Source organism: Cardiocondyla obscurior, linkage group LG01 (assembly GCF_019399895.1).
Source record: "Cardiocondyla obscurior isolate alpha-2009 linkage group LG01, Cobs3.1, whole genome shotgun sequence".
Taxonomy (NCBI): domain Eukaryota; kingdom Metazoa; phylum Arthropoda; class Insecta; order Hymenoptera; family Formicidae; genus Cardiocondyla; species Cardiocondyla obscurior.
In genome coordinates, this window is record NC_091864.1 from 7,591,972 (window position 1) to 7,616,388 (window position 24,417).

General features: G+C 38.7%; 3 protein-coding genes across 7 annotated transcripts in view; 2 read left to right on the forward strand and 1 right to left on the reverse strand.

Annotated features, from left to right (window-relative positions):
* The first annotated feature begins 17 nt into the window (after nt 1-17).
* On the forward strand, nt 18-6,465 carry Pld (Phospholipase D). 4 transcript variants are annotated; one of them, XM_070675189.1, is made up of 15 exons: nt 18-158; nt 553-748; nt 1,003-1,363; nt 1,441-1,561; nt 1,640-2,063; nt 2,128-2,363; nt 2,522-2,789; nt 2,854-3,013; nt 3,080-3,322; nt 3,406-3,667; nt 3,752-3,972; nt 4,032-4,268; nt 4,492-4,732; nt 4,892-5,221; nt 5,294-6,465. In XM_070675189.1, exons 2-15 carry the CDS (start codon nt 577-579, stop codon nt 5,393-5,395), a joined length of 3,378 nt encoding a protein of 1,125 aa, XP_070531290.1. In that variant the 5' UTR covers nt 18-158; nt 553-576; the 3' UTR covers nt 5,396-6,465. The 4 variants fall into 4 exon arrangements, with proteins under 4 accessions (XP_070531290.1, XP_070531285.1, XP_070531303.1 ...); XM_070675184.1 differs by having other exon boundaries at nt 22-158; nt 563-748; XM_070675196.1 differs by lacking the exon at nt 18-158 and having other exon boundaries at nt 614-748; nt 1,286-1,363.
* Nucleotides 6,466-6,473: 8 nt separating this feature from the next.
* Nucleotides 6,474-8,113, forward strand: LOC139113900 (uncharacterized). 2 transcript variants are annotated; one of them, XM_070675355.1, is made up of 3 exons: nt 6,474-6,586; nt 6,730-6,893; nt 6,960-8,113. In XM_070675355.1, the coding sequence occupies exons 2-3, from the start codon at nt 6,843-6,845 to the stop codon at nt 7,770-7,772; spliced, it is 864 nt and encodes a 287-aa protein (XP_070531456.1). In that variant the 5' UTR covers nt 6,474-6,586; nt 6,730-6,842; the 3' UTR covers nt 7,773-8,113. The 2 variants fall into 2 exon arrangements, with proteins under 2 accessions (XP_070531456.1, XP_070531450.1); XM_070675349.1 differs by having other exon boundaries at nt 6,730-8,113.
* A 183-nt stretch (nt 8,114-8,296) lies between these two features.
* The window catches only part of Cycd (cyclin D), a 34,946-nt gene continuing 18,825 nt past the window's right edge, over nt 8,297-24,417 (reverse strand). Inside the window, exons 3-5 of the mRNA XM_070675343.1 lie at nt 18,119-18,281; nt 14,330-14,475; nt 8,297-13,460 (exon numbers count right to left, since the gene is read on the reverse strand). Coding sequence (XP_070531444.1) covers nt 13,236-13,460; nt 14,330-14,475; nt 18,119-18,281 — 534 coding nt within the window. The 3' untranslated portion in view covers nt 8,297-13,235. The remainder of the gene's footprint in view (nt 13,461-14,329; nt 14,476-18,118; nt 18,282-24,417) is intronic.

Here is a 24,417-nt window from a genome sequence, read left to right on the forward strand (position 1 = left end):
CAATCGATAGCAATGATCATCACTTGAGTCACGCAATCACTCTCAAGGCGGCGATAGTTGCTACAATATATTGTGCAGGTGCACGAGAGATATACACGTCGATGATGCCTGATAGACGGGTCGTTTTTAGGCTAGAATTGTGCTACGTGTAAAACGAGGTAATTGTCTTTAATTTCTATTTATTAATTTATTTTTTATAAACGCACAAAAACTCATTATGAATCTGTTTCTTTTTTTTTTTTTTTTTTTTTTTTTTCTATTTAAGTATTTCATTGTGATGACGAGCTCACTCAGGTATCTATGTTTGGTGTTTTCTTGGCAATGATATTGTCTTATCTCTTTTTTCCCAACGTATGATTGTTATCTGGTTATTTTTATCGTACACTTAAGATATTTAATTTCTTTTTTTTTATATTCAACTTTGTTTAGTCAGCACTACTTCTAGCTTCTTGTGTCATATTGAGTAATCGGATTCGCACTCGGTATTCTCATTGTGCTTTTAATAAGTCAAAAGTATATTTATATGTTTTAATGCAACATAAAACATAAAAGTTCTTTGCAGAAAACTTGCCAAAGATGCCTACCAAATTAGCTGATGACGTCCCGGCAGGGATAAGCCGTACAATGTCAGAAGATTCTGAATATGATGACACTTTAGAAGTACCTGATTCGTTAGAAATAATGGTTAATGAGAATGGGGAGATGATACCAGTTCATAAAGAAGGAATAGAGTGCACAGATAACAAAGGTGAGATTTTGTGCATTGCCAAATAGCTCATTGCATACATTTTTTAACAATTTTTATTTTAATGTTTGTTCCATAATTTTTTCAGCCATTAATTATGTGCATTTGATTTTCTAATTTATTTATTTATTAGTTCATCATTCATTCTAATACATTATTTTAAATTCAGACACATTCTTAATATTTTTTTATGCTTTAATTTTGTTTTCTATAATTTTTATCAATCTTATGTTTCTTTATTTTTCTTATATCATTAGAAACCCTTGGTGTAATGCCTTTCACCGTTATACACAGCACATCGCCAAAATTTAAAAGTCAGATTCGCAATGTATTTATTCCCGGCGAAGAAGTACATGTAAAAATTATTGATAACGAACGTAGTGTGACTACACATCCCTTGAATCCAAATCTGTATACCATAGAATTTAGACATGGACCTTTTGTCTGGACTATTAAAAAGCGATATAAACACATTCAGTTTTTGCATAATCAATTAAAAATGTATCGTGCTAGCTTGAACATACCTTTTCCTACAAAAAGCCACAGAGAGAAGAGGAATAGCATGAAGAATCTTAAAATGGCAAATGAGAAACGAGGTAGACGAAATGCTTTACCAAGGTATGAATATTATAATCCACATAAAAAAAAAAAAATAAAAAAAATAGAACAGTATAATCGAAGAGTCACTTTTACAGGTTTCCTAATAAACCTGACATTCTAGTACCTTATGAACAATTAAATCAGAGGAGAAAGGAACTAGAGGATTATCTATATAATTTACTCAACATAGAAATCTACAGACGTAATTCCGAAACTGTAAGTATATTTTTACTAATGGTGATTCACAAATAGCAATAATTAAATTGCAAAGAGACTATCGTTGCTTGTTTGTAGATAAATTTTTTGGATATTTCACCCTTGTCTTTCGTGGGTGACTTGGGAATGAAAGGAAAAGAAGGCACGGTTTTGAAACGGACTGGCTCGGGCGCTCGAACGAGATGCAATTTCTTTGGCTTATTCGAATGCGGATTTTGCATTAAATGCAATTATTTCTGCACTTCTCTTTGCGGCAAATGGCAAAAGAAACATCTCGTTGTTAAGGACACCTTTATAGCATATCTCAATCCCGAAGATGGAAAAGTAAAGTCTGTCATTTTGATGGACGGCGGTTTTGGAATCAGCCTTGGCGTATATACAACAGGTTCGCGAAGCGGAATGCAGATCACAAATCTAAGTAGACATATAGTCATCAAGTGTTTTACGAAACGAAAAGCTAAAGAATGGATGCAGTTTATACAGGAAGTTAGTAATAGAGAAGGTAAGTTCTCAGAACATTCAAATAATGTCTATTCCACTTATGTTTAATTAAATTTTTTTTGCAGGCAAAGATTTTATACAGACAAATCCACACAACTCGTTTGTCCCGTATCGTTCATCTATATTAGCGACTTGGTTTGTGGACGGGGCGGATTATATGTCTGCCGTGGCTGATGCTCTAGAAAACGCCAAAGAAGAAATTTTTATAGCCGATTGGTGGCTTTCACCAGAAATTCATATGAAGAGACGAACATCTAATGGAGATTATTGGCGACTGGATAAAATTTTACAAAGGAAAGCTGTGAGTACTTGATAATATGTTTGTCAAAACGCAAGTTTTTACATTTTGTTTAAAATGACAATTATACATTTAATTTACTGATTAATGAGAGACGTTATTATTTGAAATTATTTAATGAATGTAGAAATATTTTTATCGTATTTTTTTTTTTTTTTTAGATTGAAGGTGTCAAAGTATTTGTGCTAATATATAAAGAAATTGAAGTTGCTTTAGGCATAAATAGTTACTACAGCAAGCAAAAACTTGTGGAGCAATGTTCTGCCAATATAAAAGTACTGAGACATCCTGATCACGCAAGAGCAGGCGTATTTCTCTGGGCACATCACGAAAAAATAGTAGTTATCGATCAATCTCTAGCATTTCTTGGCGGCATTGATTTATGTTACGGCAGATGGGACACTAGTGAGCATAAACTGACAGATTTAGGTGAATATTACAAACTTTCTTAGTTTTCACTGTGTTTTCGCGTTAACTAATGTTATAATTACAGACTCCATTCATCACTCAAGTATCTACATTCCTTCGAGAGACAAGCTTACTAATACCAGCAGTAAGAAGGTACTAAACTGTCCGGAAAGACACGTACTACTGCCATTAGCAATAGCAACAAATACTATTACCATGGCGACTACAAGATCTATGCCTCTATTGTAAGTACTATCGGCGTTAAAATATAAATTAAAAAATAAGAATGCTAACGTAATTTTATTTTTAAGGCCGGTGATGGACGAAAAAACGAAAAAGGATTTAGTACTGCCGACAGATAATTCCCTTTTTATGCTGCAAGAAAAAGGAGACGGGGTCAAGTGCAATACTCCTGAACTGCAAAGGAAGAATCTGCTCGAAGTTGCTAAAACAACTGTTGATAAAATGAAAACTACCGTAAAAGTGAAGAGACAAGAGTTTATCAATATGGTATATGCTTCTCACGAAGCAGATGCCGATGATGTCGCGGAGAAGTACCGATCCCGTTTCTATTCAATGTTATCATTACTTTATATTTATACTTTAATTAAACGCATACAATTTTTCCTTAACTTAGCAAACTTACGTTACCTGCTTCTGACACAGTAGACACAGTGGATTATCCCTGCAATTTAGAACGCACGACGAAATTGTGGCTCGGTAAAGACTACACAAATTTCATCGTTAAAGATTTCAATGATTTGGAAAAGCCGTATCAAGATCTAGTAGATAGAACTACTACTCCTAGAATGCCCTGGCATGATATAGGAGTTTTAGTGCAAAACGCTGCTGCCAGAGACGTGGCAAGGCATTTCATACAACGCTGGAATGCCGTCAAGGTATATATTACTCGATTAACATCTACTTGAATTTAAATATATTGATAAAAACGAAGAATATTTGATATAAAGTCCTCATTGTAGCAAGAAAAAGCAAAACTGAATTCGTGTTATCCCTATTTACTACCAAAATCGTACAAAGACTGCAAAAGTTACGCTCCGTTTATTAAAGATGCAAAAAAGCACAACGTCAAGTGCCAAGTACTACGATCGGTAAGCTCCTGGTCAGCTGGCTTTCTTGATTCGGACACTGTCGAGCAGAGTATACAAGAAGCTTACATCCAGGCTATTAGTAAAGCAGAAAGGTAAGGAACACAGATTTCGTTACTCTGCAACATTTTGTTAACTTTGAATTAATTTGCAGATATATATATATAGAAAATCAATTTTTCATAACACTGGCCTCTATGGACAAAGGTGGTGTCAAAAATCAAATTGGTGAGACTTTATTGAAAAGAATTCTGAGAGCACACAGGGAAGGTGCAGTGTTTAGAGTGTTTGTCGTGATGCCGTTGTTACCCGGTTTCGAAGGAGAAGTTGGAGGACCAAGTGGAACGGCATTACGGGCGATAACACATTGGAATTACAATTCTATATCAAGGTATCGTATTATTTAACTACGAAACAAAATTAATTCTTATTTAAAAAAAAAAAAAAAAAAAAATTGTAAAGGTTTTATTGTTGCTCGATTATTGCGATTTTCCGCGATGCTAATTGTAGTTCTCTCTTTAATGTCTAATAAAGACTTTTACATTAATTTAAAGAAAATAAAATTAAAGAAAAAAGTGGCATGCATAATTTTTTTTTATTTAATAAAATAATAGGGGAAAAGACGCTATTTTAAATCAACTGCTGGAAGCAGGTATAGAAGATCCTAGCGAGTATATCACATTCCATGGCTTGAGGACACATTCCATGTTAAACGGCACGATGGTGACCGAGCTTATTTATATTCATAGTAAGCTAATGATAATAGACGACAATACGGTAATCTGTGGGTCAGCTAATATAAATGACAGAAGTATGGTTGCTACAAGAGATAGCGAGATAGCCGTAATAATTCATGTAAGTATATTATCATATTTGCCTAAATTACGTTTGTGTTTTTAATATAAGATTTTATGTAGAATTTATCGTATAAATTTCCACTTCTATAACTTTCAATTTTATTATATTTTTTTTATTTATTAAGCTAAGTTAATAAAACTAATATTTCCGAAACAGGATCAAGATTTTGAAGATGGACGCATGAATGACATACCTTTTCTTTGCGGCAAATTTGCTTCTTCCTTGAGAAAACAATTATTTCGCGAACATTTGGGGTTGTTGAGTGGCAAAGAAAATATTAATCTCGACGACGCTATTATAAAATCTTTTTACAAGGATGTATGGTGTGCTAGAAGCAGAAAAAATACAGAATTATACGAAGAAGTTTTTCATTGCATTCCTACTGATAAAGTAGTTAATTTTGCTATATTAAAACAATATCAGGATAAAGTATCTCTCTCAATATCTGATCCATTACTAGCACAGGAAATGGTAGAGAACATAAAAGTATGTAGCGAGCGCTTTAAACACTTGTGCGTAGCTTTATTATGTTATTAAATAAAACGTTATGTTTTTCAGGGGTACTTAGTCGATTTGCCATTAAACTTTTTGTGTAATGAAGATTTAAAACCTGCGGCTGGAACAGTAGAAGGAATGATGCCGACTGCATTGTGGACGTAAGTCTCCATGATTAAGCGCAAATTTTCGTTTATGTTTTAAACGACTTTCACATTAATGAACAAGAAGAAAAGGTATATACTATAGAAGAATTTAAATTAATATCTTATTTATATATTTGTTGTTGCTTCATATGACAATAGGTGGTCGGATTTTCTCTGACAAGCACCTTAGGTTACGTCTAATTTAAAATAAAAGAATATAATATTTTAGATAAAATTATATTAATTATATTAATTCTTAAATAATATATATTTTTTGTAAATATAGAGTATTATAACAGAGTATTTTAATATATTAAAGATTTAATACATGTTATTTAATACCTGTTAAACTTGGTACAAATTTAATTTGTCTTATATAAAATGTTAACTAAAATTTTTAAGTGCAGAATTTTATTAACTACTATATAAAAAATTATAAAAATATTTATTTGATAAAGGTGAACGATAGTCATTTGTTGCTTAACAAATATATACTATTTTGTTTAAACCAAATAGGCATTACTACTTAACGAAAAGCATAAAACTTACATTCCTTTTTTTTTATAACTATAATATATAAAGTTATAATATAAATATAATTTACGAATTTTAATAAGAGAGAGATAAAGAAATATATTTATATTATATTTTTGTAACAAATATACTAATTTTTTATAAGTTATTAAAAATTATGCCTGTTATAAAATAAAATTTTAACTTTTATATTTTTGCTAATACTATATGAGTAATGATGAAATTATAATATAGATATTAAAAAGTTCTATTAATATTAAATTAAGTACAATAAAATGTATAATAAAATGCATAATATTTCGTAAATTTCCTGTTTCCCTCCTAACCTCTTTTTTCGCTTTCTCTTTCCTACTTTTTTTTCCTTATCTCTCTCCGTGTTCCTATTCTATCCATCCTGTTACTGGTTGGTGATCCGAGTCTACCCAGCCCTCCACTTTCATCTCTCTAGTATGTAGCCTATTATACAAGTACATATATACATTTACTGAAATGTAACAATACAAAACGTAAACACAACAATAAAGGGACCAAAGCAATGGGTCACAAGAAAAGTAATATTTGTAATAAAATGCTGTTTTTTTTCTTTCCTCATTTCTGCCTGTACTTTAAAGTTCTACCTATTCTTCAGAATAAAACATACTCTTTAATAATTTTCTTGGAAATATTAATCTCACTGGTACGTATAACACAGCAGTAAAGTGATATTCTTATTTTTAATTAATTGCGTGCAGAAAGGTTTGAATAATTTGCACTTGAAAAAAGAGTAATAAATTTTATTCGACATTATTTTAACTGTAATTCTATCTTACTATGATTCAGGAAGGAACTGCCCATAAAGTGAATAGCTCGAGAGGTATACGTTAATAAATCTGTCGAAGCCACTCTAGTTTTAAAGTGGACACAGTGATCTTGGCCGAATAAAGTTCATACGAATGGGGACACACGTGATTCGTAACATAACTGGAAAATTAGTTGACATACAAGTATTAAAAGAGTTAACCACTTTATACGAGCAGCACAAAGAGATCCGTGAGATTAATTATTTGCAGGATTTCTCCACGCTCGGTGCCAGCGGTACGATCAGTACGAATTACGTTATTCAGAAATTACTGCAGATATACGTACGTAACGTTGCTCTCATCCACTGTCATCCGGATCTGATTCAGAAATTTACCTTCACGATGCACGAGGAGGGCAAAGCCAAATGGACGTTCGAATATTCTAACGACATGATGCTAAATCACGATATCATAACGATGTGCTATTTTTATTATATCACATACAAGTCTTACGAGTTAAGCCAATGTGAATCGGTGAAGCTCTTAAAGCCGCTACTGTTAGATAAGTACGACGTGTACAGTATCGACGAAGCTAACATGCTATTTTTCCAAGGGAAAACTGTTATCTCATTACTTGACATAGCGTTTTCTTTCCCGAGCGTTACGTGGGACGTAGCTTGTAATTTAAACTTTTGGACCGGCTTTTTCGACTACGTCTCCGACTTCGATCTTCCTAAGCAAGCGCTAATTATACCGTTCATTTTTCCGCTTCTCCCTAAATTAGAAGAAAGGCCTCCACTTGCGGTGTTACTAGCCCTGTCGCTTAAAACAGTTGAGTTTAGGAAAACAACAGCGCCATTATTGCGAAAGATTTTAAACGATATTACTATACATTTTGAATATAAAATGTATCCTCAGCGTTTGAAACTAGAGCTTTGCGAGAAGTGGCAGATTATAACGCGAGATAAAGGCGTACACAAGTATGCTCCATGTTTTACTATGTTTCGTCACAAAGCTAAAGATATAATAGCGACAATGAAGTCAGATGATCCAGACTTGGAACTTATACTTTCGTTATTATGAATTCTATTTCTCCTTTTTTTTCTGCCACTGTCATACTTAACGACGTTGTTTTATATACGAACATTATTTGCGAATAATCACGTCATTATATTAATTATATGTATCGTGTGGTTTCATTTTTGTTAGCGTTCTATTATTTTTTTGTAATAAAACTTAATAATTAAATTATCTGATCAAACATATTATTGTATGATGTAATGAATTTAAGCAGTGAATTTACAAAAATGTACAAATACGTACCTGTTGTTAATATAACGATGAAATCAACCGAAAGTATTCCAAATCAAATAATTCTGTCGCATCAGGAAGGAATGACGTTTTAAAATATTCCATCCACCAGTTATTTGAGAGTAAAATACCAATCTTATCAAATAATAAAAGTAAACTTGTGATGTAAGAACAACTGAAAGAAAGAGCATTTAGAGAAAACGCAGTTTAAGGAAATATAAATTAATTACAGGTAACACAGAAATTCTGAAGAAAACGCACAGCCTCTGAAAAATGATGCGTACAAGTATGGAACATTTTGTATAAAATACCGAGGTTTTATTTTCAATCGATTGCGGTGACGCGAATACGCATAAGGTATGTACACAAACGTCGTACCATTTTACGTAGTACAATTCTCATCTATGCATTAAAAGAAGTAATTTACGTGCTAACTTTAAAAGTAACGCAATTATGAAAAAAGTCTCGTTTCCCTTTGACTCGGTAAAAAGTACGGTAGTTCAGATACATTCGATGAATATCTCGGACGAAGTGTGATTTGAGGTATATCAGTGTGGTACTCCTTATTGCGCTATTAATAAAAAAAAAAAAAAAAAAGAATGAACTAAAGACAAAAATAAACGACTAATCAACACTTGCCAGAGCAGTGAAAAAGTTTTGTGAAAATATGTGAGAAAAATGTACACGTATCTAATCGAATTATGTATGTGTATTTATGTCTACGTGTTTATAATTATAAACGCAAAATGAATCACCGATTATGGAGTATGATTTCCGTGCATGATTTGTGCATTTCACACAAGGAGATTATACTTATTTGCTTACGAGAAGAATTTAATTTCAAATTTCTTTAAACAATCTTCTCATTTCATAAATATATATATATATATATATATATATATTATATATATATGTATATATATAATTAATTTGCTGATTTAATTTATCGGTCCTGTATTAATAACTTTACTTCATTTTTTTTTCTCCTCTCTATTTTTTCGCATAAGTGTTTCCATCATCAATTCCAGTTTTTCAAATTACTGTATATCTCAGCAGCTTTTCTCACAAAAGATAACACTATTTTTAATAAAGAACACATAGTAATTTTTACATGTAAAAACCATAAAAAGGTTAAGTATCTTGTTTGATTGAGTAAAATTAATGAGATTAGTTGACAAACGAATAGATTAGATTACACAATGCTCCATAGTTCGGTTTTTCGCTTCAGCGTTATCGCTCTTATATACATCTCGTTGCTTAAACGCTAAACACACGCATCACGTTCGCATTCCGCATTCTTTGCGGTCAGACAAATACCACTCTTTCTTTATTATTAGGAACCTACACGAGATTATATTTCACCTCGAGCAAAGCCCAATGCGAAATAACAAATCAACGCGTACAGCGAACGAATATATCGTTTCTTAACAGTTTACAATTATATTAGTTACATATATATACATCTGAACGCAACAAGATAAATCAAAATGCTATCCCCATTGTTCTCTTAAATATACAATTCCTCAATTAATAATACGTAATGTTCTGCAATCGAATTCTTTGATACAAAAAAAGAAAATTTTTATTTAAAAAATATTCCATAAAGTAAAGTCACGATTTTATTCTCCGTTCTTTTCTTTATGCAATTAATAAAGTATGATTAATTAATTAATGTATTACTTATAGAAACAATTAGTGAAGTAACATAAATACTTCATTTGCAGAAATATTTTACAAGAAAGTAATTTAATTTCCAGAAAATGATATAATTTCTTTTTTTTAATTGGATTCCCTCGGATTGAGGATCCAATTAAAAAATAGTTTTACAATGGGAATGAATTATCTTCTTGTAATTGGAATCAATTGCGCCCGTTACACGATTTTTAATTTCGATTAAGACGCGTGTCATTGACGACAATTTACAATACTCATGCAATGAGTATAAAAAAACAAGAAGCAGGCGAAGAAAAGAAAATAAAAGAAAAAGGAAGATCAGCTGTGCGGATCTTCTACGATCTTTATATTACTCAACTCCGATTACATTGTACTAGGATTTGGTTAAATTAACGTTGCGCAACTAATTAGCCGTCTAATTAGCTTAGTGGCACGTTGGACACTCTGTTTATTAATCGCCGTGGAACTCACCCATGCAAAATTCCAGCAATTTCAAAAGTCTTTTAGTATCTTTGTTCTCTCTTCGCTTTGAGTCGATTTACACATAATGTACACGCGCTGATGTCTCTAATTAAGCCGACTCGACCGACTCATCCAGTTAGAGACTTTAGAGCTACGCAATATACATTCTTCAATGACGTTTTTTTTTCTTTTTTTCTTTTCGGTAAATATACATACGCATACGCACATTCCTTCGCATTTAAGCCGACTCGCGACTTTCACGTGCGAGACTTTCAAAACTGCACGGACACAGGCATTTTAGAACATCTAAAAAACACGCAGGAAACAGGGACAGTTTTGTCCTTCGTTTCTTCGAGTGATCTCGAAGACCAAGACGGAACGTACCATTCTTAAACTCACGTATCATAGATGCAATCGTAAATCCTGTCTGATCGCGGCCCTGTAAGACCTCTGAGACTCTCGTTAAGTACTAACAACTCCCCTCTACATTTTAAACATCTTTTTTTCGTCGACGATCATACATCAGTTTCGCTATGTCGTTTCGAACGATGTTTGAAGGTATTCGCACGATTAGATTTATTATTGCGTAAAAGTAATTTGAGAAACTATCGCGCGATACCATCTGAATAAAGTTACTTTTGTTAGAAGTACTTGAAAAATACACATTCTTTAGATACGTAGTTAACGCAGCGAAAAAAATTATTAAACTTTGATTACCCTCCATCGCAGTTTTTTTTAATAAAGTACTTTCGACGTCTTCAATTGTATATTCGCTTTTTCGTTTATCGTCGTTTTATTTTACTTTTTTTTTTCTTGTTTTCCACTTTAAACTCGCTACGTATTAATTCTTAAATCTATAGTCTATCTATACGTATATACAGCCGTCCAATACGTCCACATAAACGACGGACGTACCTTTGAAATATATGTACTGCGGATTATAATATATCGACGATATTTTCTCGAAAGGGGGAAAAAGTCATTTTTTTTTGGTTTTTTGCTCGGTTCGTTCTCTTTGTCTTTTTCGTTAACTTCGCTTTTTTTGTTTTTTTTTTGTTTTTTTTTCTGTTTTCTCCCCTTTTACATACAAAAAAAAAACATATACACACACACACATTTCTCACACATAACACTAACGGCGATCCATGCACACTTTATTCTTCTTACATTTTGCATTATATTACGCAGGAGGGATTAATGCAACCCTTCTTAGGAACCGAACAGGATAAGCGAACGGTCGCATCAAACATAGACTTATATCGCTTATCATTTGGATAAACCTTAGTTGGACTGTGAAACTTTACAAAATTAGAAGCAATCGGACCGTATCACGCGACAAAAAATTCGACCACAACCTATTTCGCATTATACATCACAGACTTTGTTTCAGTTTCCATTAATCTTTTTGGAAAAAAAAACTCGAATACTTTTGCTATTAAAAAAATATATGCTTGTATTCGTTCTTAAAAAAAAAAATAAATAAATAAAAACAGTTGTGCTAAGTATTTAAACATGTAATTAAAAAAAATTATTTTAGTAAATTTGGTGATATTCAAGCAAAACTATTTTTATTGCAATTTTTTTTAAGTATTTGCAATTGTATTTTAACTAATATTTTGTATATTTTATTTAAAAAAAAAAAAAAAAACGATAGATCAAAAAATCAAAAAATTTTTGACAATTTCTACAAAGATCTTTAAAGAAATTATTAAATTCTTAAATTATTTATTTGTATTAAACATAATATGATGCGATATCGCAAGCAATACGGTCCCTATTTTTTTACCGATTGTTATCTCATACTTTTCCGTTTTCATCGTGTTGTTTCTCTTCCTTTCTCTCTTCTCTATATATAGATATATATATATTTTTTCGATATAATATATATATTCATTTATTCGTACGCCTATATACCTATGTATGTACAAAACTTTAAATGACTCTGGTTATGACTAAGTGAATTTTTTTTTCTTTTTAGTGTTTCGCGCGCGAAGAACAAGCAAATGCTTCGCCCTCCAACTTATTATTATTCCTTTCGTCTTTTTATCGGTAGTTTCTTGTCTCGTTGTCTAAAAGTTAAGTGTATATTCCTATTACGAAATTACAGATGCGTAAAGCGTATTGCATTGCCTTCCCCCAAACAGCACGCCTACTTGATTTCTGCGCTTTTCTCTCTTTTCCTGTTTTTATTTCTTTTTCTACGGGCGACACACGTCGGAACAGCGCGGATTCAGACACAAATAGATATCTCTTGTCTAGTGGTCTTCAGCCTCTTACGTTTCTTTCACATTACCTCGAGAGCGGTTATTTAACTTTAAATTATTTTTCTCTCTCCTTTGCCTTTACTGTGCGGTGTCGCAAACAATAGTTTCACGATTAAACACGTATGTTTGTTCAGTCACCAACCAAATCGCTCGTTCTATCGATTAAAAATTAATCGGGCAATCAGCGGAGCTGCCGATTTACAACTTGAAGCGATTTCGAAAACTAAATGTTTAAAATACAATTAAAATATGAAATACACATCGCCGATGAACGCATACGTCAAACAAATATAAATATTATAATAAAGAAGACATTCTCGTCTAGCTGGATGTAACTATAAAAAAAAAATATATATAATAATCCGAAACTGTCGTTGCTTCAATTCAGAACGTATTATACACACATAATCTCCGAAATAAATGCACAAACGTAAACATTTTCTCTTACTTAGGTACGCTCTGCCAATCTCACATCGAAATAAACCTTCAATCTAAGATTCGAAACGTGCGCTCTACGCATGCCTCCGGCTCGCGACAAATCCGCGTCGCGGTTCTCAATCTCTCATTTAATTTCCATTAACATTAACAAGTGATTAAGCTCGATCTCGAGATTCTTCGGGTGGAGTCTCCTCTCGCTCCACGTGACGACCAGCTGGTGCCGCGTCGTACTCCAATTCCAAAGTATCTTGCCGTTCCTCCTCCGCGTTTTTTCCCTGCTTCTTCTCCGGCTGTCCATCATTATCGTTGTCCTCTTCTTCGCTCGAAGGTAACTTCTCTTCGGCTGTCAGACTCACCAATGTGTCGACCTCTACGGAGTGTCCCCCTGCTGCGGTTTTCAAAAATGCACATCTCTGACGTCGGTCGGCGTGCCCGCCTTCTCGTGTTCCAGTATTTTCTCCTGACTCGTGTTGTTCTGGTCCCCCAGCGGCCTTTGCGGCACGCTCGGAACACCAGCACTCATTGTTTGATGCCCGCTTCCGTTTCCGGGGCCCTCGGTGCTCACGTGAGCGGCCTGTGAGATCATCTCCTCGATCTGCTGCAGGCAGCCTTGCAAATAATCCTGAAACAAAGAAATATATTAGTGACGGTGACCATCGCGGTATCGAAGCCTGTTATTTTGTCGCATCAATCTAACGAGCTTCCGATAAAAAATAATATTAAGTATTAATTTAATATAAATGTAATTTAAAATGTTATGTTACATTAACTCCATCGGGTTTTTAAAACCCGATGTCTTTCGCAGCGTGTAGTTTATAGCCTGAAGGACAAGAATTGAGAGTCCGAAGAGACTGAATGCTGTCTCGAAGACGATGTCTTCCTGAGTCTTGAGATTCAGGCAGGCGAGGGCTGGTTGTTGAAAATATTGCATTTACGGGTCACGAACCTCATGCGGAGCTTCATTTATTCGCGCGGTTTATTTGTGCTATGCGTATATATATATATTGAGAGAAAGAAAGAGAGAGAGAAAGGAAGAAACGAGGGAAGAGGAAGGAGAAAACGATGGAAAAAGGAAAGGAGACGAAATGACGACCTCATCGCCGCTGTCTTGGACGGACGCGCATACGGGGCCCGCAGCTCGCAGACACTCCGGGGCCTTTTATTTTATTTTTTTTCCCCCTTTTCTTCCCCGCGAGCGAACATGTGCCCGGCACCTGTTGCACCCTTCCCGCGGCACTTCCCGTCGCGCTTTTTGCGCCCTGCAAAGTTCGCCGTTTCCACAAGTCGAAGCTTGCGAAGGGCAGGGTTTCTGCGTTTCTTGCCGATGTCTCGCCTCGCCTTCGTCAAGCCCCTGGACGCCAGACATCGGTGGCGCATCGCGCGACCGAGTAAACCCTCCCTCGCCCTCTGGGTCGCCCTCACCGAGGAGGATACCGCGGACCACATGGTCGCGATCGTCTCCTCCGCGATAATGGTACACGCGCTGCTCACCTGTTCGATAGCCGTAATGCGGGTGAGCTCGTCCAGCAGACCGGCCAGCCCGTAGCCGCTCTTCCCGGTCCAATCCAATCCGTGTAGCGCTGCCGCTACGCTCGCAGCTGCGATCATACTCGGCGTGTACATGGAGAACTTGTACTCTGCGGAGAACAAAGTGGCACGTTAAAAAACACGTTCGAGAATAAGATTTTGGCTGGTCCGCCAATCGATAATGCGAAACAAACGCAAGAAAAATACATTAATTTTCCGTGGTGATTAAAAGAGCAAAGGAAAGAGGGCGGGATTAATGTACCATTTATATTACTTTGCCTTCCGCCGAATTCATCGACTTTCGAGTCGTACGTCTTTATATTTTATGGATCACCTCTCTTCGCAAGCGTTTATCTCGCCTCGGGGCACTCGTCCTCCGCTCGTTATTTACCCCAGTTACGGTCGGCAAACAATCGTCGAGGAGAATACCACCTTTCGTGGAGATTTCTGGGATGGTCCACGGAAATTAAGCGGGCAGATTTACGGCAGGCGGGTACGCGGACGGAGGCGTGAGGCACGCGGTTAGCCCCCTTTGTCCAGCCGAGACGTCACTTTCGTATTCTTCAGGAAGAAAGTTCTAACGTTTCAACGCGAACACGAACGATCCTCGACGGGTCCTCGACGGATGCGGGATTATCGTTAACATCTGTGCCACCGAGGACCCTTTTCGACCGCCGCTTTAACGGTACTCGGCGCGATTTTTTACTGCGAACGTTGCTAGAAGCCAGCGGCTTCGCGACGTTACACAGGTGCGTTCTCATCGACTCAAAAGTAGAAGTCACATTATCCGTGTTAATAATACGCTCCAAATTAAAATATCTCAAGAATAAAAGATGTATTTCGAATTAATTAAAAATATTAAAAATGCACGAAGTCGTGAATTAAGTTAGAAATTAAAGAAACAATATTACAACTTATCTTTTACATAAATCTCTGTTTCTAAAAATTATTAAAAGTGTTCCAAAGACGAAATTTATATTCAATACTTAAAAAAAAAATTTTTTTAATAATAATAAATTATATAATATAACGAGCTCATTAAATAATCTATATATTAAATAGATAAGTGCGTCGGAAGACGATTACTGCACATATTACCTTCGTAATAAATGCAAACGCGGTGCGCTCGGTGCGTCAACGTACGCAATCGCGTTACGCTTCGGGACGATCGCGGCTGATCGACAATTAAATCGCCCGGAGAGAAAAACGTCGCGGTTATTAAGCGGCGAAATTAAGAGCGTGCCCAGCGTGCAGATACATAAAACCAGTTTAATAAAGGAGTACGAGGAACATCGCGGAGATCGCGCACGGGGCCGAGAACCGGGCGCAAAGATAGTCGTGGAATGTGAACATCAGACAAAATTATCACGCTGCACCGGTACTTGCGTACCGAAACTTAATCCCCGCGAGAGTATTTGCTTGTATAATCAAAACTACCCACCCTGGGCGCTATCACCCCTCATTGCTTTTGACAATGCGACCCGCAGCGGCGCTTTACCGCCGTAAACAATTAATAATTCACGGTTACATATCGCCGTTGTGTATACGTATCAAATTTCCACGAGGTGCAAGTTTGATTCGCCACCCTGTCGCTTCGAACTAATCAGTTTTTCATAAATTAACTTCTTTCGCTAATTATTAATTTTACAGATGTCGTGTGTAAATTTTGAAAAAATAGATGTCTATATAATTTTTTTTCCACGCGATATAAAATAACGCAAAAATAATCTGCGAACGTGCGCGAAATGTTTTAGACGTTCGATCGTCGAAAGACAGGTTTCGGATAAAGGATCACGTAATTTATTTTAGCGAGCGCGAATCTACCTGGTAATCGATATGCAACCCTGTCGTCGAGATTTTGCAAATTTTTCGTCGACCGTTTATTCCCTTGGCTGTCGATTTCGTGGAAAATTCGAGTCGCGTTATCGTCTCGCTTTCTTTCGAAAGAAAAAGAAAACCGGAGCGCCGTCCGCGAAGCGGCACTGCCTAGTTTGGTTCGTGAGAAACCATCCCGCGACCTCGTCCTGCGTGTCCTCTCTTTTTTTTTTCCTCCTTTTTTTTCCTCGTTCTCCATCTCGAGCCCGTCGCGTCCGCGGCCCAACACGAGCACCAGGAGCAACGGCGAAGGACGAAAGTTCTCTCCGCGCGCCACCGCCTTTTTTTGCCATCGCCAGGTTGTAATAACAACCGACCCGATCGGCCCGAATGCGAACTTAGGAGACGAAGAATCGAGAAAGAGAAAGAGGAAGGCACGAAGAAGGTCGGAGGAAAGAGAAAAGCAAAGGAGAGCCGAAGAACACACGTCGACGTGCCGCTGTATCGGTGCGGCTACAACCGTAGAAACGGCATCCAGACATTCGAAACGCGGCCCGATCTTTCTTACGGTCCCGTGCTATCAATCTGTCTATCTCGGCGCGTACTTTCCGACTGATTTTCTCTATTCTCATCACGAATCAAGGACAATAGACGTGAGTCATGCGGTATCTACCTGTAAGAACTTTCGAGACATGTCTGAGAATTAGGAAAGACGCTAACTCAATTTTCGGCACATCGCGCGTCTTTCCAATCGTGTTAAAAAAAAATTAAGTTAAATTAAATTAAATTAAAAAAATAGGAGGAAAACTTTCGAGCTTTCAAAGTTATTTGCGAAACAATTTATCTTAACGAATTTGATTCGGTTCATCTAAACGCGTCTTATTTAAAAAATGATAATTATGAGTCACTACTATGCACGAAAACGATGTTGGCGAACGATTAGACATTTAAACAGACGGCCATAAAGTTTTTTTATCTTATAGGGCACGGGAATATCGAAACTTTTCTACAAAGCATTCTGATCTAATCTTCTTCTTCTTCTCTTTTTTTTTTCTAATTTTAAAATAAGCGATAAACAAAAAATGAAACCACTTATCGCCGCGAAATAATAATGTTAGAATGAACAAAATGTTAACTATAATTATATAAGGCATTTACATTTATATCATTAGCTATTAAGATATATTGACTACCGATAGTGTACATATTTCTAACTTCCACCGCCATCAGCACAGATACTGATGAACAAGGGCCTGCGGCGTAGAAATGATAACGCGTGCGTCACCGTGCGGAATTACACTACTTACTTTTTATAGGACGTACAAGACCCTTCGTTCCTTCCCTTCGAAGTTAACGAGCGCAAATAGACGGACGATACGAATAACCGTAATGACGGATTAGCGACTTCCTAAGCAACGTGCGTTTCGTACCGCGTGCGTTATTAGAGGCCTCGTCGTCTATATATGATTATGCGCGTAACCCATTTAACGAAAGGAAAAAAAAAGAAAAAAAAAGCGAGATAAAGTGAGGAAAAATGAAGAAAAACAGTACGCGATTTGCAAGGCATACCGTTCATTAACGCGCAAATATGTTAACGACGCACGTCGCCAGTTGTTAACGTCTCGCGTACGGACGCCCATACGCCACCGCGTGTGCGAAAGGCGCCGCGAGTAAGGGAGACGCTTCGCGGTGATGTTCGCCGTTCGACTCGTTAGAAATGAGCTCCGACGAATTGTGTGCTTTGAATATTCAGAAGAGCAAAGGCTGCCGCGCGCGGTCTCGGGACGCGCGGACCGACGGAAGATTGAGAGCCACCCCCCTTTCATCAATAACAAGCAAACGCCTGAGGGAGCTTCGGCGATGATTTCTCGCTGCCCCGACGTTCTCTCGGTATTAAATTCTGCGATCTCTTCCCGATAGCGCGTTAATTTATCTTACCTCTGGCGCTGAGAGCGATGAAGGTCTGCGCGTGCCTCCGGACCATCACGGTGTCCCAGGTGCACGGCATCGACAGTCTGTTGAGGATGTGCATTAGAAAGTCACCTGGTGTCACCGCGGATAGTTCCCACTTCAGCTTCGAGACGACCAGCTGCTCCCACCTCTGCAACAGAATGCGGCAGATGCCGTTCGATTAAATCCCCGCAATTAGCGCTATTCTTATGGGAGGTATCACGAAAAAGGTGATGCGTGAATGGGAGCGAAAACGTCGTAAATATCATTCTTAACTAAAATTATTGTGTAACGGAAGACCGACGGCGACGTCGTCGAAATTCCCGCAGCCTTGATCTCCGTTTCAAGTGTCGAATATTTAAAAAAAAAAAAAAAAAAAAAGGTAAAAAGAGAAAGAGAGGGTCTACCCTTTCTTCGGCGAGGTTACTACGTCCGCTCTCTGTGGAGTGCGTAGTAGTACCCCCGTTCTCTTTCGACCGTGAAATTACACGGCGGGAGTAACGCGCGACGAGTACTACGTGTCCTTCGTCTTGATCAAAAGTCCATTGAATCCGGCGAGGCTGCTCGCCTCCCATCGCTCAGCTGTAACGAAACCGGGCAACGTAGCTCCGTTTCAGCATGGGGAAACATATTATCGCGGAGGATCTTGAACGATAAAGCATTAATAACAATCGTATATTACTATATTAAATATAATTCGTAACATATGCATTGCGCGATTATCAACTTGCGCATGTTCGCTGCATCTATTTACTAAAAAAAAAATACACATATATATTTATCTGCTTTTTTTAAAAAAATTGAGACCTACCGAAAAATTCCACCATCATATTCCGAATGTTAAAATTACTTTTCAACATAAATGGGAACGGTGTAAGCGCAAGAAACACGTGGCGACGTATAGCGAAACGGTTTGTGTAAAATGGAAATTTATGTTAGAACTGCATCCGCAAGTCCGACGATGAAGGGAACGAAGGTAAGGCCGATCCTGTCCGCCGTCGTAGCGATCGCGTACAGGCCAAATTAAAGTCCTCGGCCAAATGGAAGAGGATGTGCGCTCGAGGGAAGACACAAACCGAGGGAGGCCGCCTCTCCTCCTCTCCTCGGCACGTTCTCATCCTTGAAGGGGTTCCGCGCTCGAGTGCGTGCGTGCGTACGCTCGCCATTCGCGCCGACTCCTCTCACGTACGCCGTACCGTCGGTGAATGAAACAAAGGCCTGTACACACCGAAAGAACAGCGAGGCCTGACGACGTAATGACAGCGGCGATGTGGTAAAGCGCTGTTACTCCGCTAGGCAGAACGAAGCTGTCGTATAATGCCGCGTCCCACTTTCGTTACTTGATACCATTTTTTCTTTTCGCGAGGCGGCTTATTTAATTTTAGTAGCCCCCATTGTCTGCCACGATATTGCAAATTACATAATTTTATATTTTTTTTCTTTTCTTTTTTTTTTTTTTCCTTTACACGGCTTATTTAAATTATCTTTTTACGCATTCGTGTTCCGTCACGTTGCCTCTTTGCTTTCGGAGTTAATGCGTAGGCTCGATATGCCGTTACGCATTTAATTTCGCATTGTCCACGTTCATTTAATCAGTCACGGATGCTGCGAGCTACATATGTCGGGGAAATGATAGTTACCGCTGTTAATTGCGACTTTCTGCCAGTCGCAAAATTTAATACGCCCACATATCGCATTCGCAAAGTCAACAATCAATAATTCATGGAGTAAGTATTTCCGTATAAATATTTATGATACGTTATGACGCGCTGTTTGATCTGTTTGGCAGATATTATACATGTAAAACACTCCGCGCGACGATGCGCATCCCACCGTTGTCCGTCGCCGAGCTTGTCGGAATGCACTTACGGCGCGTGCACGCACGCACGCACGCACGTACGCATGCACGCACGCACGCACGGCCACGGTATACGCGCGAACATGTAACGACACGTAATGATTCACGAAGGGGGATAATTGCCAAACGCGATCGGCGACGATAAGTGTGCCCGGTGTCGCCCTGATAATAAGGCAAGCGCTCAGACCGCTTCATCTTCCACCACGGTGCGCTACTTAATTTCTACGTTACGTTAAAATGCATCATTACATTACGCACGCATTGCATTACGCTGTGCATGACGCTGCAACGACATCTGATCTCGGTTAATTCATCAATTATCATTAAGCGCGAACCCCCAGGATTCTTATTTACCAAGCGAATCGTTACGAGTTCGCGAATTGTTATACTTAATATTTTCTACGTCGAAGACGATCGGGGGTTTGCATGGAACTCCGATCCATCATCTACGACGACTGATAATAATCTGTATTCGTGTCTGATAGTCCTGGTATTTCCGCTCTTTAATATCAGTGTACATTACAAATCTATACGTGGCATCCGATGACACCGGATCAAGATCAAAAAGAAAGAAAAAAGAGAGAGAGAGAGAGAGAGAGAGAGAGAGAGAGAGAGAGAGAGAGAGAGAGAGAGAGAGAGAGAGAGAGAGAGAGAGAGAGAGAGAGAGAGAGAGAGAGAGAGAGAGAGAGAGAGAGAGAGAGAGAGAGAGAGAGAGAGAGAGAGAGAGAGAGAGAGAGAGAGAGAGAGAGAGAGAGAGAGAGAGAGAGAGAGAGAGAGAGAGAGAGAGAGAGAGAGAGAAAAAAGGTACAGGATAGAGGGTAGAAAGGTGGTGCCGAAGCACGCCTGGGTCATGGGAAAGCAGGTGTCGGGCTGAGTAACGCTTTCACTTTCCCTCGCGACGCACTTTGGGAATCCAAATGACCTCCTCGACAGCTCGCAGCTAACGTAAGTTCCTCTATGGGGTGCAATTTGTACACATCCGCAATAGTACGACTTGGCTTCGTAATTCTGAACGAGTAAGTTTCGCTCCTAATTAGGCGGGACACTCGTTCATCGAGGTTCCTCCTATTTGTTCGTATTATTCGTTAATTATCACTTATCGTTCCAGGTAAGATGCCTTCGAGTAAATTGGCCGCTGAATAATGCATCGGGAGATTAACTTTATTAACGGGCACGCACTCGTGCGCTCCTCGCATGCGAGTTGCTGGATTCATGCAAGTAGCGGGGCGCACGCAATTTAATAGCGAGCGCCAAGCTCGATAAAGGCCGATTTATGTTATACGACGTGCGCCGACAACGATGCGGCAGAATAATAAAGCAACGGATCGTTTATCACATTCGAGATGCACCACCGACAGACGGAATAAAAGGAAGAGGAGGACCGACGACGGGAATTCGACAGCCGCGGTGCTGTGCAAATCACGAGCGGCGAAACTCGTCATCATTCTTGAAAAAATAAATTGCAATGCAATTCTTTTTTTTTTTTTTTTGTCTGAAGAACATCTCAGCCGTTAGAATAAATGACTGTTTGTTTAAAAAAAATTAAAAAAATTAATTTAAACTCGCGGTGAAATTAATTTCTAAGACAGATTAAAATATCTTAATATTTACTGGACGGTTTTAATTTCGGAAATTAATATATTGGATAAATTTATGGTAATTAAAAAAAAAATTTATGATACATTACGTGCTTGTGTAATTATGCCAGATGAGTTTTGCCGCAAAGGCATGAAAATAATTTTCACGATGCTTACGCTTGGATTTCCGGCCTGTGCAATTTATGATCACTCTCGATTCGCGTTGGTATCGGCTAGGTCAATAACTATCAACCGACAGACGCGGGAGGGGGGGGGGGAGAAAAACGCGGTGCGTTTATGCGTTTTATTCATCCGCGTGCGCGCGCGCCCGTTCATGCGATCGTGTTCGCACGGTTTTGAATCGCGCACCTCGTCGTGCCGCTTTTCTGAGCGTGAGAAAAATAATTCCCGTCGCATATGTGACTCGCCTCTTCTTTTTTTTTGTCTGATGCGCCGAATATCGTGACACGGGAAAACGAGATAGTATTACGCGATAGCGGCTCGCGAGCGAGAACGCGTAGTTATCATCATTAATCGTAATTACTACGTATCCACGTGGGTTCCGCTGATGGTGTGCGTTCTCTTTCTCTCTCTCTTTTTTTCCCTCTTTCTTCATTTAGTTTAGGACGTCCAGATGATGCCGGTTTCGGCTTGTGGGTGGTGAAATCGCCGACAGGTGGTCGGCGAACGCGAGAATCGACAAAGGAGTAGCGAGAGGAAGGGTGCGGAAAAATCGTTTTGTGATCTCGTCGAAAAAAAGAAGCAGGCTTCTTCAACTCCTTTTTTTTTTTCTTTTTTTTTATCCTAATCTTATTTCAGTCTGAACTAGGTCAAATTTACGCATATGAATAACAATTATCGTGAAATTTGATTCAGCCGTTCTATCGAAAGTTTAATAAGTGGCGAGAGCTGGCCGAGTTCGAGACTAGCTTAGGTGAGTTTAGATGAAAGGCACGAGAACAATGGAGCATCAAACGGGAGTAGGAAAAGATCACGGAGGTAGGCCCCGACCCCGTTGTGCTCGTGCCGCACTACCTGGTCAATTCCGAGAACCCGAGGCCTGCCGATTTATCCGGTTCGCAATGAGGGATCGATACGAGCCGAGAGGCACACAAGGGCCGCAAAGGCCCCGAGAGTCGCGGCTCGAGAAACGCAGGTGATATTTCTTCGGCACCGTATCGCGCGTAAATCATGAGTTACATTTCAACGCCAAATTACATAACGGCAATTTCAATAAAAAAAAAAGAGGAACACCTTTCTTACGTATTAAATAAAGCATAGTAATTATTTAACTTAATCAATTTAGCGAGGTACGATTTTGAGAAAATCTTATTTCAACCTTGTAGATTTGTGCATCGTCCGGTCTACGCGAAATATGTAAAATAGTTCCGATAGGAAGATACGTGATGTACAAAATAAATTTAATTTTACATTACTCAAGTTAAGCTCGGAAAATCCGCGGATTGCGCGACTCGAAAACCTATTCGGGAACTTTTAAAAAATTCTATTAGCGCGGAATCTCACAGGTGGTTAAAGAGCCAAAAGAGAACGAGGGAGGAACCGAAAAGAAGGGGGGAACGGGCAAGGGGAAGAGCAGGATCGAAGGGCAGCGCCTGTGAGCAAGGTGTTTACCATTCTGGCCAAAAATAAAGTATAAAGGCCAGACTCCCTCTCGGCATAACTGGCAACAAAAACCAGAATCACCGTCCATGCATTCCTCGAGCCTCGCCATTGGCGTGGCTTGACTTAGACTCGCGATTAGGCAAAAGACTAGCAATAACATTGACATTTCTACCTGCGACGAGTTTTCTGCAGGTAGATAAATTAGTAAATAGATGGTAGCTTCTTCCTAGACAAAGATCATTTAAAAACATTTAAATTGAATTGGACGTGAGAGAGAAAAAAAAAAAAAAAAAAAAGAAAGGTTACATGATATACGATATGCAAAAAAAAGGTTTCAATGCACTCGGAGAAAAAGAACGCGCAACAACAATAGCGTGCAATACCGTTGTCTCGCGAAAGAATAAAAATAAAATGGCAAATAGCTCCTTAAACATATATAATTTCGCATTTTCCCTCTACGTGTGTCTTTACCATATGTTGTATATCTCGTGTGCAACAAAATTTAAACGTTTTATATAATTTAACCCTTTGCGCAAGGTGCAATTTTAACGCCGGCTCCGTTTACCAGCCTTTAGCCTAATCACGCGTCTCGCGGTCGATCGCAGATTCGGTGGTCGCCGCCAACACAAAGCTAATTATGGGGGTCGCCCGATAGCCGAAAATTCAACGTCGGGCCTACCTCGTGACGAGAGAGGAGCCGAGAAGCGTATCCCCTGCGAGACCCCTTCGGTGGACCCGGGGTGATCCGATTTAATTGACGTCAGGCTACGCCAATGGTGCCGGCCTCTTCTCGAGGTTACTTCCAGGAACCGCCTTTTGCGGGACACATCTGCTCCGGTTACCGGAGCATACCCCGGGTCCTTTTTCGCACATAAGAAACCTCGCTTCTTCCTTTCCTCGCCTCGACGAGGGGACCGGAACACCGCTCCGCGGCCGTACTACGACGCCGTACGCTTTCATTTCACCGGGCGGGATTTTAATTTTCACAGAAGCCGCGAAGCATCGCCGACGATTCAATGAATTTCGCGACTCGTCTAAGATCAGGAACACCGGGTCGACTACGGCCGATAAAAATTAAAATCTCAGGTATACGTCGTCTCTTTTCTCGCCGGCCCGAACTCTCGGGCGGATAGCTCAATTCAGGTTTCTGGGACTCGGCACGGTTTAAATCTCTCGGGCTCTGAAGTTACGAGCGCTATTACGGCCGCGCGAGGATTACCTCTCCCTGT

What these genes read in the sequence shown, in the direction of transcription:
- Pld (XM_070675189.1), top strand. Translation starts at nt 577, where the DNA reads ATGCCTACCAAATTAGCTGATGACGTCCCGGCAGGGATAAGCCGTACA. An exon ending in ACAGACGTAATTCCGAAACT is followed by an intron (nt 1,562 to 1,639) that starts GTAAGTATATTT and finishes GCTTGTTTGTAG; the next exon opens with ATAAATTTTTTGGATATTTC. An exon ending in AATTACAATTCTATATCAAG is followed by an intron (nt 4,269 to 4,491) that starts GTATCGTATTAT and finishes ATAAAATAATAG; the next exon opens with GGGAAAAGACGCTATTTTAA.
- LOC139113900 (XM_070675349.1), top strand. Translation starts at nt 6,843, where the DNA reads ATGGGGACACACGTGATTCGTAACATAACTGGAAAATTAGTTGACATA.